A 19,225-nucleotide genomic window follows, 5' to 3' on the forward strand; every position below is an offset into this window, starting at 1 on the left:
CTCCAGAGCCTGAGATTATTCAGCATGTATCTGCAAGTTTAGGTGCCATCTTCAGTTACGCTTTAAGGGACAACAAAGCTCACAAGGCCTGCAGTTTTGACACCTGAAATAAGTTTACAAATCTCTCTCCAACCTGGGTACCCTTCTCTTAAATCAGAAGCTGCCAAACGAATTTGGCAACAGACAAAAGCCTCAGGTCCCGCAGTCACTGTGTGGCCAGAGAGGCTCCTGGACCTGCGGGTGGGCGAGCACCAAGCACGTGTCTGCCACAAAGCTTTGGCTCTGAGCTCCCAGGCACAGCCACCCACCCACCAGCCCCAATCACACAGGTCATGTCCCAAGTCCCAGCTGACCTGCCCACCCTTTACTGCCACACCAGAGTAACCCAGAAGTGCCTAATGATGACTCGGCGAGACGTTTGCACTGACGTGGTATATTTAAGACAAAACTACAGTATAAACATTTCAAGATTGGGTTGAGTGGACTACAAATCACAGCTTCTTGTTCCCATGTACAGTTTCAATACAGATCTCAGTGCAGGGCCTAGAACAGTTCATACATCACTACTGTGAAACAGAAGCAAGAGGGTGACACTTTGTTTTATAGAAAAAAACCCAACAAATAAATTATACATTCAGAGCTATTGCCAAACTTTACATATAAAAGGTAAAAATACAGTAGTTAGTGTGGCTGTAACAAAAAAAATCTAGCTAAAAAAATATTCTTACTTACTTTAAAAATAAGTTTGTCCAGTTACAGGTGGGGTATATGTGTGTTTATGAAGCAGAAGCCAAACAGTAAAGAAGAGGTGAATTTTGTAGGAGAACCTTGCAGCTCCCTGCTGTGCTAGGTCCAACATGAGTGCAGGGACAGAGCCCACCCCTTGGTCCCAGCAGGTGCTCACTGCCACACAGGATGCTGAGCCACAGGTCCTGGCTTCCAGCAGGATGGGCCACCAGCTTCCATCTCCCTCCTGAACATTGGGACAAGACAGTGCAGCAGGTAATGACATCACACCAACTCTGCCTCTGTTGGAGCGTGGTGGGAAGGGCCCTGTAGGTACAGCTATGGTGCTAACAGACCAGACACACAGGGATTACACTGCATCACTGAGAGGCCATTAGCACGGATTATTTTTATTTTTGGGTATAGAAGTTAGGATTGTCCAGCTGCCTATGAAAGCTGGGATGTCACCATGTCTAACAGCTACATAACTTCACTACAACTTTCTAGGCTAACAAACACACTCTGTGCTCAGATAGAGCTGAAAACGTTGGCTGCCTGAGAGACAGAGCTGCTAGCACTGAATCTGTAGAAGACTTAGGTTGTACCAGAATATCTTCACAATATCAAAAAAATGTCCAGTGCTGTCTGTGAAGGCCATGCTGATCTTAACTGTACAACTTTGCTTCGAGGTGCAGACAAAGGGGTAACAGGCAAGGCCTGAAAATAGTTTGTGGAAGGAGACCTAAATTTAACTGGGATGTTCACCTGAGCTCCTCTTCTGGTCCTGCAAATTTTCTTGCCAAAGTTCAAAAAATTGTCCAAAACAGCTTTTACACTGCTGTCTTCAACACACAGAATTTAAGTTTAATGCATTCAATCTAATTCATTAACCATGACTGATTACCAGGTATGCACTTATTTTATGTCATACGACTTACACAATATTAAACCACATTACCACTGAAGTGGAGAGAAGATTCCCTTCACTGCACTGTAAGAGGGCCTCAACTCTTATATCTTAAGACCCATTTCCAAAGCTTGTTAGACCATGGCTGTACACTTGGCACACGCCACATCTTTCACCTCATCCTGTGGGACTCCAGGGGTGACACTGAAATGCAGTTCTAAGATCCAGCACCTCCCAAAAAGTCATCAGTTTGAAATACAGGGTGGGTTGGTTGTTTTTTTTGTTATTATGAATGCTACGATTTCTATAAATTCTTTTACTCTAATTGCTTATGGTGTGTGACTGGAGTAAAATAATTTTTACTTTTGGATCTGAACACTTATGCTTTTATGAAAGTTATAATTTTTTAATTATGACTAAAAAGGCCTCCATCTCTGACCAGTATTACATGTGTACACAGCAAAAGGGCAGAGGGCCAGTCAGGGACAGGCATCAGTAAATCAACAGGGGATAACTTCGGTAGGAAAAAAAAATTCAACTATTAGAAATAGCAAGTCCCAAGTATTAGTCCTCTGAAAATTGAGAAAAATCTTGCCCCTCTGAAATTTTTGTGTATAACCTATGACCACCAGCACCCCAGCCATGCTGAAGTAACAGTTGGGTACTTGGAACCATTTAGATTTTAGGGGGACACACTCACCACACAGTATTTACTTGTTATTTGCAATATGTGATTGCTCAGGAGGAACCTAAGGATGGTACTGAGCAGGCAATGCTGGAAAAATGTAAACTTCTGTTACACTACTTTTGGGAGGGATTCAAGCTAACAGTTCACAGAGCTCCTGAATCCCACGGGAAGAGTCAAATATCAAACATGCCTTAAAGAAAATGCTGCTGCATTCTGTCTATTTACAAAACCAACACATGTAGCTGGCGAATGCCAGCTCAGCTGCTGAGCAAACAGATCAGTGGCAAGTGCCAAGTTTCCCCACACAGTTCTGGCTTTGTGCAGGATCAGGCTGTTGCAGCAAGAGCTTCCCTTTTCCTGCAGGAACTTTGCTGGCAACCCTATTATTAATCCAGATGAAGACGTTTGATATTTGAATCGGGGACCTTCTACATTTTCATATGCAATAAGGCTCAGACTTCAAAGTATATAAAAAAAAAAGCCAATACTCAACTGGAAGGAACAAGGACAGAGCTGAGCAGCCGGCGAGCAGAAACACGCCAGCTGGTCCCGAAGAGCAGCTCCCCCGGCTGGCAGCGCGGGGAGCCTGCCTGCTCCCTGCTCCAGGCGCTGGCTGAAGGGCGGGCCTGAAGCCCCTGCCACCAATTCTGACTCCTGCTCCTTGTGGCAACGGCTACAAATAATTGTCTGCAGAAAGTCGCTCTGGTTTGTCGGTCCTAAGAGCCCCCCATGATTTCTATGCTTCTCTATTAAGGCCTCGGGGGTTTGGAGGCAGTGGGCCACGCACACCATGTGGCTTCTTTGCACTCTCATTCAGCATCTTGCAAAGGAGCACAAGAGCAGCAGTGAGATGACCCTGGTCTGGGAGCAGCAGCCTGGCCAGGCACCAGCCCGTCTGCACAGCTCACAGTGTTTGGGTCCAAAGCTTTGTCTACACTGAGAGACGTGCAGGCAGCTGATGTGCAGAGATGAAGTTGTGCTCACAGGTCTCAGAAGCAACTTTCATGTTTAAAATTGCTTCTAAGAACCACGTGCATATACGTATTTATACACAGTAGCGCTACGCAAAAACATCCTCCCAGCCCAGACATAGGTACAAAACTCTTCCTAGGAACGCAAGATCCCAGTTGTTTCACCTGTGCTTCCCCCTCAGGAGATGTAGAGTCCATCATCAAGCTCCTACACTTTTACTTCCTCCGACTCTGCATTGACCTTTTTCACAGGCTGTATCTCCACCATCCATGTGCTCACCCCTCTGTGTCCAGATGAGGATCCTGCTGCCCAGGACCTGGATGACCTCTTCAAGCTACATATTATATCCTTTACTTCACCAGAGCACCAAGAGGCCTTTCCCAGCTCTGTGCAGTGTGCTCCTGCACTGGCTTGTGCCCTCCTTCTACAAAGAACTCAAGTGCTTACAGGAGCTTTTGCTCTTTTTTCCCCACCCCGTTTTTAGCTTGTTCTTTGCATTCTTTGTCCCACATAAAACTATTAGTTAACACTCAAAACAGGACTCGAGTGGTGTTCAAAACTGATCTACTTGTACCCTCATGCTGCTAACATGTCTGGTAAGTATTCCCAAAGCAAAGCATCTGGAAACACCACCCCAAAACAGTAGGAAGAGGAACATGGTAATTATTTTCCTTCCTAGTCCTATATGACAACAAAACTAACCAAGAAGCAGCTACCAAAGTGAGCTGTACTCATCCTTTCACTGCTTCAGCATTCACAACAAACAATGCACGTAATCTGAGTCACAGAGGAGATAATCAATGTCCAGCTGTGGGACCTCTGCTGCAGTCTGCTAATGCTATCAGCTGTTTGGCAGGTACATTTTCCTTTTCTTGGTTGCAATGAGCAGCTCAAACCCAGTCAATGTAGTTTGTCACTGATGGACTAGATTTTCATTCTTTCCAGAGACTGTAACAAGAGGTGTGAGGGCTATTAAGGGGTTTAAGGCCAAAAAGGAGAGCATGTGTTGGTAAAACAAAGGAAAAACAGAGGGAATAACCATACAAAAGAAAATGCCCTTCACCATATGAAACAGTCATCGCTACTGTGAGCCATCGCAGCAGTGTGGCCACAAGGTGGCCCTACAAGTTCTCCTAATCTGTCCAGATTTACGCTACAGAGGCCAGGGATGCCGCCCTCACAACCACAGAGCTCACATCACAGGGAACGCTTCCCACGAACGCCTGAGAGGCAGCACAGGGTAAGTCAGACTAAACCTCGGGTGAGTGGAACACAACAAGATTCTGTTCCTCACGTTCAGAACTAGCTCCAGTGTGGTATTTCTCTGAGGAAGAAGATCAAATGTGCATGTGGTTTTATGTCCCAGTTTGAAGTGTCATTCCAGTTAGACTGTAACAAATGTAGAGAAGTCTCTTCCTGGATCCTAGCAAACCAGCTGGCTGTTTGAGTCCCGTTCAGCAAGAGTTTGATCCCAAGTAAGTCTTTTGGAAGGATCCCTTGCAGGTATATTAGAAACACTGGAGTTTTTACAAGGTGGGAAGTGCAGAAACTCCTTCTTCTAGAGTTCAGTGGTGAGTAAACATTTTGTTCTTATTGTAGCATCCTCAGTAACTGGGCTAAAAGGGGAAAAAAAAATAATATATGAGGCCCTGTAAATAGACTCTTCCAAAAAGACCTGCCATGATGGATTAGAAAGAAAAATGTTAATATTGTTCTACGGAGTGTTAATAGCTGTAATTTAATGAGACCAATGGGCAAACGTTTCCAACAGAAAACTGCAGAGAAGGAAACTGACTCAATTTCACACAATGCAGCACCAGTGCCATCCCCTCTGTAAAAGCTTCACGGGAGGTCCTGATCATCACTGCCATTGTTCTGCCTCACCAGCACAGCAGAATGGAATAGCAAGAGTAAAGGTTTCTACAACTTCTGCTCTCTGACTTCCTTACAGCTTGGAAATAACTGAGGGGCACCCTCCACCCCTGCCAATCCTGACAGGTATTGAAACACTGTAGAGAGATTTCACAGAAAATTAATCTGTACCATAACTTCAGTCCAGTACAAAAACATGTTAGCAGACAAGGGAAGAAATGGAAGTGAAATGGTTATTAGAAATAATTATTTTATAGCACTTAAAATGCCAGCAGCTTTACCTCCAACTAAATTTATGTGCTTTGTGCCCTTGCTTACTTGAATTTAGAGAATTTTCTCACCCTTCAAACAATCTTACATAAAAATAACCATCAGCTGCTCTATTTATTTGTAAGATTTCAAATGCTATAAAGTGAGACATAACTACAGTTTGTGAGCACAGCAAAACAAGGCATTATGTCTACATGACCCTTATATTTAAGTGGAAGCAGTTAAAGAGCACATACTTCCTTTCCCCCCCCATACAGACTTCTGAAGTAAGTGCTGAGGAGACTTTACCTTGCAAGGCCTTCAGATGTCTGCTGGGATGATGGCAATCCAGCTGATGACAACAGAGTCTCCGTGCTGCCTTTCACTGCCTTCATAGCTAAGGCAACATCATTTCCCAAAGGCCCATTGGAAATCAGTCCAGTCTAAATGGGGGAGCACGAAACAGAAAACAGAAATAAAAACCTGCCAGTAGACAAGATAATTTTCCAGTATGTTTTATTTATAACAGTAAAAACTAAGATTCATCAAGTTCCACGGTGGGCTTCTCTAAATACAAGTTCTTAGAGAAACTTACTGGCATTTACCTGCAATGTAAATGCAGCAAAAATGAAGTTTAAATTTTAACAGCATATATATGTTGTTTGATATACTCTTGCTGAATTAATTAGCTTCAATTTTGGTCTGTTACATTATCTTATGGGCTTTCAAATTCTTAAAAATTACTGTATTTTTCTATTTTACTTCAGCTGCTGTTTTAATAATGACAGAAGACTTTTTTTTTTTTTAAAGGAATTGTCAAATGACTCACTGGCACTATCCACCTTGGTGTTATCGTGGGCTGGGAAGGTGCCTACAAAAAGCAAACACATGTTCATTAGAAAAGGTTGGAAGTAGCTGAAAACATTCTCAAAACAGCATTGCCTCCCAAAACAATACCACCTCCCCAAACAATCTTGGATGTTTATCCATCTTTGAACCATGTTACTTTTCAAGTATTTATTTTAGATCTATACACACATATACATGTCTCTGTGTGTATATACACATTTACATATAATTTCTGAAGTCTTATATATACCCAAAAGCCTGAGAAGCAGGCTGCCACTTGCAGGTGTACTGAAGTAAGACTACAGCCTCTTGTGGCACAGATACCAGGTAACTTTACAGGTTCCATCCCTTCCATTACAAAGCTGTAGGCTCTACAACCCTACACCAGCTCCCCTTCAAGCCGGGGAGCGTATACGCAGCGAGCCAGCTCAACCACTACTGCAACAGTTCCAGGCCTGGTGGAGAGATACTAAAGCCAGAGGAGAGTTTATGAGTAAAAACCACCATAGGTGTGAAGGAAGAAGATGGTTTTCAAATACATTTACCCGAGGTGTGGCTTCTGTAAAGTCAATTAGATTCTCTGTCAATGATGTTAAGGAAACGTCCTGGTCATCTGGAGTGCTCTATGGAATAAATCAGTTTTGAATTGAATTCCCAGTAGTAAGCAGATAGGTCTGCTGAATATTCTAGTGGCTTCCCAAGGCATAGACCAGTGTCCTTAATGAACATCACTGTTTATCACATCTGTTTTTTCAATCTTGCTATATTATCTTTTATTTAAAAGATTTTATTAAAAATAGCTTTTTCATTTTATTATTCTTATCAACATACTGGAAACAATGTCATTGCTATGTAAGCTGGGAAACTGTCCCATTCTCCTCTGCAGGGATGGGGTACTCCACCATTCAACAAGGAGGCCAGCAAAGTCTGTGAGCTGAGTATTTGAACTCAGAAGATGAAACTGATAATTATTCAGTGGGATGAAATACATAATACTGGTTTAGAGGGACAATGGCTAAAGGGCGTGGTGCTTTAGTGATCCAGAATAACCCCTCAGTAACAACAATGTTGGACTCTTGGAGAGGGACAAAGGAAAGTTGACTCATGAATTACTATGTGCATTTCATGAGTTCAGTTCAAAAACTACCTCATAATTGAGGTAACCAGAACAATTAAACACTTCAATTTAAACTTTTCCCTCTGTGATTATTTTGACAGGAACTGCCGATGTCAGAATTTCATCCCTACAGTCTCTTTCCTGGGGCATCAAATCATTGGGATATAAGGGGCTTACCACCAGCGTGGGGAAAACTATCAGTTTAGAAAAACAAGTGTCAGGCAAAGAACCTGAAAGGACACTCAGAAATGGCCTTTGGAGAGATCTGTACAGTGTCCCTGTCTGCTCCAGAAAGCTCTCCTTGGCATTTCAACAATGACTGGTATTCACTGGGTTACAGAGAGGCATGCAGCAAGGTCTGCTGGGCTTGCCTGGAGGCATCAATAGCTCAGAACAGGACACACAGAAACCTTCCAGACTGGCAGGTGGTGATACCTTTGAAATAGCAGTCTCCTCAGCTGGAGCCAGATTAGCTGGAATCAGCAGGTCCTCATGGGTAGAGGCAGCACTGTCCTCATTTAATGCATTACTGAAAGGAGAAAATATTCTCATCAGCACACGGCCTGGGTAGCATGGATCAGTGCTGCTTCCCTGACAGCTCGAAAACTCTGTGAGGTAGACGAAAGACTGATGTTTGAGAGTATTTTAACTAAATGCTTTGCAACTATCTCTGCAGATTGATGCTCCCTTTAATCGTTTCAGCTACAGCCATGTAAAGATCCTGCAGTATCAATGTCTTCCATCTCAAAGGAGACTTTGTTTCTAATTTACCTGAAACCTTCCCCATCATCCTCTTATCTTCCTCTTCAGAGCCAGGGGCAGCAGGATATCAGACATTTCAGTGTTTCAGAAGATGAGACATTAATTTACTGCTTGCTAGGATAGTCACCTGGCCTACACTGATTAACTGTTGCAACAGTAATTAAAGATGCATCGGTAAGCCTGCTTAGTTAGATGTAGCCTAAATGCTCAGCAACTGCTCCTCATCTTTTCAGACCTGTTCATGATAATCTCCACATGGTTTCCCTACCCCAGGAATAGTTTCTCCTGAATCACTTACGGAACAAAGGTGTTTGAGGCAGGAATTCCTTTCAGCAACTCTCTCGGGTCTTGAAATACTGGACTGGTTGCTGGGGGACTATTCTGTGTTTTGCCTGACATGAAAATGTTCCTGGCACAAAACAATAACAAGAAAAAAGAACAAAAAACAGGTACAACCTTCCACAGAAAGCTCTTAATGAATCACTTATCACAGTGTATTTCTGAGATTAATAGATGTATATCTTATTCGATATCCCTGTGTGCTCTCTGAGGTCTGGCACATGCTCACCTTCACAAACGGCCAAGAAATTACATGTTATATTATTATATATTATAAGCTTTTAACTTTTTCAGTGCCTGAAATCCCCCTGGAACACTAGCAATCATTCCAGATTCAGCAATTCTCAAAAAATCAGCAGTCAGTGTCAGGTTTTTATACACAATTCTTTCTCTCCAGTAAAAAAACAGCTGCTGTACCCACACCCATCCCCCTTCCCCACACTGACATTGCTCATGGGTCAGATTGAAGCTGCTACTGAAATAATGTTTGTCAAATTCAAATAGAGGACAATAAAGAGTATCTGGATTACCTTGTATATAATAAAACTAGCAACTATAGTGCTTGCTGGTTTTAATTTTAAAAAGACTTCACACTCACCAGATTAAGCTACACTATGCAAGGCAAAATGTAATAAACACTGAGCCACCAAAAGACCAGGCTGAACTGCAGGTCCTCAGTGCTGTACTTGGGTAACTAGATCACATGTTTCTTCCAAATTTGTTCAATACCTGGCAGCAGCATCCTGAATATTGGAATTCTTGAGACCTGTCAGACTGTCTTCTTTGATGACCTGAGAGGAAAAAATGAACAAAGACAAAAATTTCTAATACCTGTTTCCATTTTGTGTCAGTTCCAAGATGCACAGGAGCACCACGTGCCTCCCTCCTGGCACCAAAGTGCACTGTTCATCTACTGCTCAGGGACTTAAAACATCAATTCCAGGCAAAAACTTCAGTGCAGAAATAAAAATAATTCAGTAATGTAGCCAAATAAATTACCTTTATTTTTCCTATAGAATTTGCTAGAACATGCTAGAAACACATTCTTAAGAGAGTCATGGAATAATTTCTTGGTTAGAAGGCAACCTTTAGTGGTTATCTAGCTCAGTGACAACTCAAGGCAGGGCTTGTTAAGGGCCTTGTTGAGTTACTTCAGGTTGACTGTCACCATGGATGGAGATTCCTCCTTGGGCAACAGTTCCAGTACAGGACCACTATCACTGCAAAGAAAGGCTGAGAGGCTCTTTTACTCTATCTCAGACTTTGGCTCTTGACACACCCTTATCTGCAAGGCACCTTCTCCAATACCAGGCAACTGAAGAGAAATAAAACATTTGAGAATATCACAGTCCTTATCAGCTTTTACCTTGTGTCCTGCTTCTGCCTGAGCCTTCAGGATATTGCTTTTCATATCTGCTGGAAGCCACGTTGCTGCTGTGATTGGGCTCTCAATGGCATTGTTAAGACATTTATCTGTCAACTTTACCACTTCATCCTACACATGAAAAAAATGTTTATCAGAAGTAGTTGCCACATGGAAAAGTCAAGGCTGAAGTTTATAAGCATCCCTAAATAACAACAAGGCTCTGAGTGAAAGTCAGCAGCTTTATATCAAAAAGAAAAAGCAATTTTTTGGCTTTATTTGGAACCCAGTAGTAAAGTCACAGAAAAACTTAAAGTAAAAAAAAAAAAAACTAAAAAAAAAAAAGTGCGAAGGGCTGTGCTAAAAATACAGCATGCAAGAACCAGTTTGACCCTACATTTGCAGCCTAGTTTACTAATAAATTAATAGAGCAACCATCATACTATATCATATCAGTATAGCCTAAGTTGACAATTTACTCTTAAATGCAAGTTGCAAACATTTTTACCTTAAAATCCACTTATAAATTAGAACAACAGTTTAATGTGTTATCAGCTACCTCTCCCATCACTATCAAGAGAAAACTGGCAGCCAGATATATAATGAAGACTATTAAAAGTGAGACACCTTTCTCTACAGTAGATTTCATTACGTGAATTGCATTTCTGAATTAGACAATGTTAATTAAATATTTAATCTACTAATTGTTATTTAATTACTAACAGCAGTTAATTAACTGAGTGGAAATTAAACCCTGTGACCTTTCCACCTAAATATAAGAAAAAACCTCTTTACTGTGAGTGACAGAGCCCTGGAACAGGCTGCCCACAGAGGTTCTGGAGTCTCCTTCACTGCAGACATTCAAAACCCGCCGGGACACGTTCCTGTGTGATGTGCTCTGGGTGACCCTGCTCTGGCAGGGGGGTTGGACTAGATGATCTTTCAAGGTCCCTTCCAACCCCTAAGATTCTGTGATTCCTTCTCGGGGTGTGACTCAGCAGGGGGAGACAGAGTCCTGCTTTCCCCGCCATAAGCCACCGCCGCTGGCTGGGGCCGGCTCTTCCCTGGAGGCAAGTGCTGCATCCCTGCAACACGCCCCAGAGCAGGAACAATCCTGCTGCTGTGTCCAGAAGGAATGAAGCCCATCGCATAGAGAGCGAGTGAGCAGGGGAGAGAAGTTAAAAAGAGGTGAATACCTGTGCCCCACACAGCTCCCCAGCCACCGTTCACTGGAAACACTCGTGTGAAATTCTAAGTATTTCGGCTTTAGAGAAGGGAAAAAACATTCTCTCTTGTCTCCCTCTAAACCACCTTTCAGGGTATTCAAATAGGTACTGACCAGGCTATCTAAAAAGGAGAGCGCGTTTTAAAATTTTGACCCCAGTCAGCACTGGATACAGACATTTGCAAGATCCTTAAGGAACACTGTCAATGTCAAAAGATGTGAGGAGCAACAACCAGTGCTACTAATGACTATTGCTAGTAGGTATGAAGAGCTGTGCATCCACATAATTCATGAAGACTAACAAAATAATAATTACATTTTTATTTTAGACAAGACGCTGGAATTGCCAAAACTCTGGAATAATAATAATTATTATTATTATCATCATCACAGTACTCAACTGTGATACTCCTTAAATCCACTGGACCTGACTGAAATGGACACTGTATAAAACAACCCTGCACAGAATTTCTAATGCGTTATTCCAATACCAGTGATACAGTAAATTTACTTCAACTAAGAATGTCAGTGCACTGCAGCTTTAAGCATTATTTTGTCATTTAAGTTCCTCTCAGCTTCCTCCACCTGATGTCAGTTATTAACCGAAAAAAGTAAAACTTGGGGGGAAAAAAAATCTCATTTTAGGAAAAAAAAAAAAAAGACACATAAAAGAGAACGTAAGTGACATGCAGAATAAAAACAGGGCCTAGACAACAGTGAAACAGTAAGAATTGGACAAAACTGGATTCCAGTTAGAGAAAAACACACCCCAAGTAGTGACCAGCCCGGCCTTGAGACAGGCCTGCAGGACACCTGCTGGACAGGTGAAAGGGATGGAAAGGAGCACTGCCCACAGCTTATCTTGGTTACAGCCTTAAGCACGGGGGAAAAACATATTAAGTAATTGAAATAATATATTAATGAGCCAGTATCATACTAAACTTCATACCCACAGGGCTAGAAGGACCCCTACTAACAACAAGCCCCTTACCCTTTAAGCATGCATAGGGAAATTCTTGAGCATTGCCACTTTAAATGGAAGTGAGGAATTAGGTGATCATTCTTGTGTGCCAGTGAGAGAATAATGTAAAGAGAGAAAGTTCTTTCTCATGTGTTTGGGTCTACTGAGCTTGCTTTGTGGATTGGCTTCTTCCACACAGGGTGATGGACCCTGCTTTTGGGACAACATACCTGAGCAACCAGTTTAATCTATTAGCAATTAGATTCTCAACTTCTGAAAAGTTTAGTACAATTAAGAAATACTTTCATGTAATCAGGTACAAGTTCTATACCACCAATAAAGTATTTTCATCAATATTATAGAAATATTTTTCCCAATAATTTTATTTTGTGCTTGAAAAAGCAGTGGTGTTTTCCTGTTCGGGTTTTTTTTAATGGAAAGAGCATGTAGCTAGAGGGGAAAGCATAATAAATAATAATAATGCCTTGAGATGTCTAACTTACAAGACATTTAGTTGTTCACATAGAAGAGTAAAGTTACTAGGGTTTGTCAGTATTCTAGCTCATTACAAATTTGTAGTCTTTGTATGTACACTGGCCAAACGATATTTTCCCTTTATTCCTTAACCAAAATAAGGCACCAGGCAGCCAACCTAACAAGAGAAGATTAAAGGCAGTATCAGCAGGGTGTGTGTTCCAATGCTTTGGGAGTTCCATGCTTTTGAGCAGCTTCTGGATGCCACTGAAAATCACATTGTGCACAGGGATGGAGTCTAACACAGACACATTTTGGACCAACTTCCACATGTTTACAGATCACAGTGAATTCAGAAATACAGCCCCTCAGGTCCTTGCATTTCTGACTCCAGAGAAACGGGCAAATAGGGTGAACTTTTTATTGTTCGTTTCACTTCAGATGCTGATGAAAGCAGAGTGTCGGTGTATTTAAGAGCTATTTGCTTTCTTTTGTCAGATCTGGTCACTGCCCTAGTGAAAGCTGGGAAAGGACAAAGTCACATTCTTCCATCCCAACAGATTTTGGCAGGGAGCAGTGGTGAAGAATGAAGCCATTCATTTCCCTCCCCTTCCCAGTTCTCATTCTAGAAAGATTTCTTTTTCTCTAAAAGAACACAGAGAGCTAGGTAAATATTTCCCTTTCAAAGAAATCAATCAAGATTGATTAATTGCAAGTACAGAATTATGTAAAGATGACAGTCAGAACGCCTCTGACCCCTGATGGAAAACAGGTAAAGATTTGCAATTAACAAAGCAGAACCGAGCAGTTCATTGGCATTTGACAGCATCACTTCAGAAGTTGAGGATGCAGCCCTGCCTCCATAAGCAACAAGTTAATGCTTTTCCCTGATGCGTTTTACAAAACCTTTGTGTGCTGTAGCTGTTTCTATATAGGCAAGATTTATGCACTGGTAAAACCTAAGGGAGACAAGACACCCTGAATTTTGCAATCACTTTCAGAGAGAATACTGTAACACTGTGCTCATCTGAAGCATCTGCAAGCTCCAGATCTAAGCTCATTGCAAGGTTTAGTGCATGTACTGCAGTTTTATTCAGTCTAGCCAGAAGATGCCACAAAAACCTCATGTACAAAAAGATTAAGAACAGAAGTGCAGCAGGAGAACCAACAGGTGCATTTTGTCACAAACACCCTAAGTGGAAATTCGTATTTTTTCTAAAGCAGCCTTCAAAAGCAGGAATCAAAGTGGTTTAAATAATTACCTGTTTTCAGGACATGTAACCTACATGTCTTTGCCATCTGAAGCATACAGAATTTAAAGTATGCAGAAACAGTCTCTAATCTTTGTCTACCCTTTTAAACAGTCTCAAGTGACCTCTTGGTACACTACATCAAAGGCTGATAAGTTTTATTCAGGCTTTTCTAGGAAAAACATGTTTGCTGTACTCTTACACTTTTGTCACACAATTTGCACTTCCTTCTTGGAAGCTGAAGTCTCTTTTACCGGAAGAAAGAATCACATTGGCATGCTGTTGATCCAGATATCATATATCTCACTCTTATGCAAATGGTCTTGCTCTCTAATCTGGTTATTGTCACCCCAGTATCTGTAACCTCTGATATCTAAAGTTATTCAGCACCTCATATGACAGCATCTGGGTAACTGACTGCAGTGTATGGGCAGCTGTTAGATCTGCACCCTAGAAGAATCTTAACTTGCTTACTATGTATCAGCTATTACTTAAAAACCACCAAGATACTTTTGCTCTATCGTCTCCATTTAACCTATCACGTTGGGTTTGTTTTTTTTTCCCCTCTTTCTCTGAAGTAAAACAGAGCTCATCGGGCAAAATATGTCATGACACAAGCTGTGTTCATGCAGTGTTTCGGCATAACCGGACCTACAGGCTACTGACTAATCTTCTTAAAGACCTGGTAATCTTTGTAATGCAATCACCAAGCAGAAAGGAGCGCATGGCAACTCTGACAACAGACCTTAAAGGGGTCACAATCAAAACAGGCTGCAGCACTAAGCAAACCGAAGTAGCAGCCTTCTCTCAGATGGAAGGGCAATAAATGTTCAGGAGTGGGCTCAGCCCAAACATGTACTGCTCAACACCTCTCTTGGCATCTGGTTCATTTTACTACTGTGGGAGCAAGAAAAATCATTGCTGCTTCACTGGAAGTTTGATAAATTCTCGGGCCTCCCTGCAAGGGGGGGTAGTACAAACAGATATAACACTGCCAGTTATTTTACTCTCTTGGCTTGTTCAAAATGCAATAAAACACCTGAAGCTTTAACAGCAGGGGAAGCAGAAAAAAAAACAACACAACAAACAACATTTTTTAAAAGTTTGTTAAAAAAAAAAAGGATATCCTGCTTGAACACAGTTGTTTGATAATCAGTTAATCTATGAAATTGCACTGCTGTTGTAAGGGAGGATCCTGTTCTCTTCATCCCTTCCAGCAATGCTACTTATTTTCACTATGGCTCTGGCATTTCTTTGACCCTTTCCATGAGCCTATTTAACTCATTATTTAACAACTTAAACAAAAAAACCCAAAACAAAATAAAATCCAAACAAACAAAAAAAATACCTTAGCAAAGAGTTCAAAACAAAAACCAAAGAATGTTTTTTGTAATCTTGTAGGTTACACTGGTTCACCAAAACATGTAATGGCTCCTGGAGGTGACAAGAGGACATAAGGAAGGCAGGGAAGGAAGAGCAAAGAGGAGCCAGGGAGAGAAGAGCCCTGGCCCTCTTCAGGGCAGTGAAGCTCGTCCTTTGGCACAGCTGTCTGTGGAAACACAGCCTGACTTTCTCTGAAGGGTTTATGAGAACATTAAATCAAACCACATCCCTCTTCTCTATGTAAACACACAGAGCACCAACACCTACTTCAGAGAACAGGTAAAAACTGGTTACGGAACAGAAGGGACAGATCACCAGCAAACCAGACTCAAAATGTCAAAGCAACTTTCTGGGCGGGTTACCAAAGGCAACTGAAAAACACCAGGGAAGCAGTTCACCTCCTCAAAAAAAGATGGTGAACTATACAACACCATACAGTTGGTAACATACAGATAAAGACAACTGTGGAACATTTTGAGCTTTTGACTTTCGCTCCCATCAATATTAGAAAATTTCACCAGGGTGTGGTCTGCATAAGTGCACATGCACCTCTGCCCCAAGCTTCACCTCCCTGCCCTTTCACACAAAGGTTTTCACATAACAAAGCACTGGCCTTTCTTTACCTCAGTACTACTCACTCACATTCTTAAAAATCTTGGTAACAAACCAAGGTATGCTGTCATTTTCAGCCTGATCTGAACAACACTCAGGGAACTTTGCCAGAAGGAATGAAGACCAAATACCTGGACATTGATGTTTATGTTGGGACGTTCTGTTAGCATGGGGCTGCTGCGCTCTGTTTCCAGCTGTTTCAGCTTTAGGAATGTGTCTTCAAATGCTAAAAGAGATGGAAAAGATATTCTGCTCATGTCACAGTGGAGTTATTCGACTTGTACCTTGCATTCTTCTTGAACACGCATTATATGGTTGTGGAAAAAACCACCGGATTGGGGAAGCTACTTGTTCAAACTTTAATGCAACTTTCATGCCTACAGGCTGTATGTACCCAATCACAACACTGCTCACCTGCCAGTTCAATTACCCAGCCATGATCACAGTGGGTGAGCAAGTAGCAAGAGTTACCTGCTCATATAGTTGCACTTCATTGCATTTGTGTCTGAAGTCAGATCTCACAAAAAAACCCTGACTTTTCCCTTGTACCTTTGTCCCTGGAAATAACCTGCTTCCAGCTGAAATGGGGAGAGCTGACTGACTTTGTTGGCCTAAACTGCATGACAAAATTGTGACAATGTCTTACGAGTTCTTGAAAAATTTGTGGCAAATTTGTGGTAATACAGTAAAATAAAAAAAGGCAGCTTTTGAAAGCAGTTTAGGACTGTTCAGAAGACACACTGACAGCAACATGAGAAATTTCACAAACAGAAGACAGATTGTGAAAGAGGCTCTCCTAGAAAATGTTTTGTTAACGTTTTGGTGGAAGACTGATAAATGCACTAACTCATATACTAGAGGGGGCTTCATTCCAGTGGTGGGTGAAACTGCCACTCCGTGCAAGATCTAAGGGAGGTCTCTCAAACACCTTTGGATTTTTGTACAGAAACCACCTCGTAACAACCTAATCAATTACCATTAATCATGTGTCATGATAATAGGGAAAAATACGTAAGCAAACTTACGATCAGAATCTGCATTTTCAGCAACTGTTTCCTTTGTGCCAGGATGAGGACAACTAACAGCCTCTTCTGAATCCCCTGTTGCCAAGCCAACAACTGGACGGCCTAGGGCATCATCAACACACGTTTCTGGCAGCTCCGAGCTGTCTAGCAAGTCAACGAGAGGCACACTGCAGAGGCAGAGAGATGCAAAATCATGTTACCACTCTCTGTAACAAGAAAAAAACAACTTTAACACATGCAATGTCTTTTTTCAAGCTATCTTTTGGTGACCAGACACATTCTGTAAAAAATGTTTCAGGTAACTAATAGACATTGGCTTTCTGTAAGTTTAGGGGGAAAAAAAGCCACAACAAAACAACACAAGTGACACAAAAACAACACAAAAACTTCTGTAGAACTGAATTCATAGCAGAGCAGCTCCATGTTGCCTGCTGCTTCATCACATCACAGTGGAAAACTGGAGGGAGCAGAAGTGAAGTTTTTATCCATTAAATGCACTTTCTGGAACAAATATCTGAAGTTTCTCTAAAAAACTCAAGATATGCTTTAGGATTTTTACACAAAAGAAAGACAAGTTGAGGAGGGAAGTTGATGCTGTTCACAAAAGGCTATTAGTACAGCACTTCACCTAACACTTGTAAGCAGAAGGGAGGGCAGAGGGGCACAGTACAGGTCTGCACTGACACTATGTTAGTTAGGCAGACCTGTAACTATTTCAGTTTTATTATCTTGGACAGAGAGATGAACGAAACCTTAGCAGTCACAATATTTTAAGGGAACCACAGCATGCACTCTTGTACATCACTCATTGCTTTCTAGTGGAATAATTTTTTATTTTGTCCTACCACCTGTATTTACAATGAAAATTGGAAAATTACAAGAAAAAAAGTTATGTTGTGATGTTTATCTCGTGCAAACAGTCAGGAAAGTCATCCATCTCTTCAAAGTTCAGGAACAGCTAAGGCTGTCCTAACAGCAAACTGTAACAAACATGGAAACATCGGCTGCTGCAGAACACGATGGTTAATGAGACAACCTGTGCACACAACTGCAGTTTGACTGTCACCCATTTCAACCAACAGTCACACTTACATACAGTTTGGTTGCAATATTGGTTTAAGAAGAAAAATATATCACTTTTGAAAGTCCTCTCCCAAATACAAGAACAATGACACCAAGCAAGTACCCTCCACAACAGAACTTTCCCTCATGCACAGACAGAAACAATTCCTACTGGACAGTTCAGACCAGCTTCTCCCTTAATTGCTACCAGGTTAATGCCCCATGCCTCCCTCCAGATCCTGGCATTTGGAAGCAGTCCCCTGTTGGCACTAGAGGCTCCAGGTAAACACTCCTCCCTCCTGCTCAAGCACCCAAAAGTGCAATGTTAAATATACACCTCTGAAACAGATTACAGGATATCACCGTTCTAGTGCTAATAATGTACGAATCATCTTAAGACAATTAATTGCCGTGAGGCAAACTGAGGTCACTTGCTTGATTCTCTTAAGCAGTGGAATAAGAAGGTGCTAACAAAGCAAATGACAGGGAATTTTTCAATCTACTGCACAGCCTCTGTGTGCACCACTAATGGGAAATGGCAAGTCTTGCAAAGGGGAAATGAGAAAATTTCAATTATTGGAAGCAACAGGCAGGAACACGCTCTTCCAATTAAGGCAACAAAGAGAGACTGCACTCTGTAACTTACTATCAGAGGGTGCTTTATGCATGAAAGCAAAAATGTTTTATAACCTTCACATGAAGCAAACACTTTTCTTCCTATTTTCTGACAGCTTTCTGTAAATAACCTCCCAAATGTTTACTGTGACAACCATTATAAGAAGCTCAGATTTTGCAGCACAGAGAGGTGCTGATGTCAGGACATGTTGAAGGAACTCCACATAAGAGAGATGATGTAGAGCACCAGCAAAACTTCTTCACACTGTAATCTTTTCAAGCTTTTCTTCACATTGCAGCTTAATGGAAAGAAAATGAGTGAAAAATGAAATGTATTTTCATTTTAAAATTGCTAGGATAATTTTATTAGTCTTCTTCCCCCCCTTTGACAACTATAGAAACATTTATTAGACAAGAGAGTTGATTTTTAGAATCTGCCCTCTAGAGATAAGGATAGTCTTGAAATCTGGTGGCATAGTCAAATGACACACTCAATGTCTAGTGTTGCTCCAAAAGCAACATACTACTTACATTAAGGCTATGAAAGTTTGCAGAAAACCTTATTCCCATTTCTGCCAGAGGATAGAAGACTGGCTGAGGCAGCAAGGACATCTGAAGTGAGTCCCTGCAGTCTCACCCCTGCATCACAGCAAGGCCTCAGGGAAGAAACTAAATGCATTTTAGGCAGACTCAAGAGAAGTCTCCTAAGCCGAGATTCAAGTAGGAATTGAACCCACTGGAATTTGAAGACACAAAAGATGAGTTCCCCAAAGA

The 19,225-nt window shown here is 41.6% G+C and overlaps 1 protein-coding gene across 1 annotated transcript in view; it reads right to left on the reverse strand.

Moving 5' to 3' along the window:
- Nucleotides 1-4,851: 4,851 nt before the first annotated feature.
- The window catches only part of EPB41L5 (erythrocyte membrane protein band 4.1 like 5), a 54,308-nt gene continuing 39,934 nt past the window's right edge, over nt 4,852-19,225 (reverse strand). Inside the window, exons 17-26 of the mRNA XM_009996044.1 lie at nt 16,775-16,941; nt 15,881-15,975; nt 9,848-9,976; nt 9,211-9,272; nt 8,441-8,551; nt 7,816-7,909; nt 6,809-6,886; nt 6,244-6,285; nt 5,724-5,857; nt 4,852-4,909 (exon numbers count right to left, since the gene is read on the reverse strand). Of these exons, the coding sequence (XP_009994346.1) occupies nt 4,852-4,909; nt 5,724-5,857; nt 6,244-6,285; nt 6,809-6,886; nt 7,816-7,909; nt 8,441-8,551; nt 9,211-9,272; nt 9,848-9,976; nt 15,881-15,975; nt 16,775-16,941 (970 nt within the window). The remainder of the gene's footprint in view (nt 4,910-5,723; nt 5,858-6,243; nt 6,286-6,808; nt 6,887-7,815; nt 7,910-8,440; nt 8,552-9,210; nt 9,273-9,847; nt 9,977-15,880; nt 15,976-16,774; nt 16,942-19,225) is intronic.

Source organism: Chaetura pelagica, unplaced genomic scaffold (assembly GCF_000747805.2).
Source record: "Chaetura pelagica isolate M959 unplaced genomic scaffold, ChaPel_1.0 scaffold3, whole genome shotgun sequence".
NCBI classification, from domain to species: Eukaryota; Metazoa; Chordata; class Aves; order Apodiformes; family Apodidae; genus Chaetura; species Chaetura pelagica.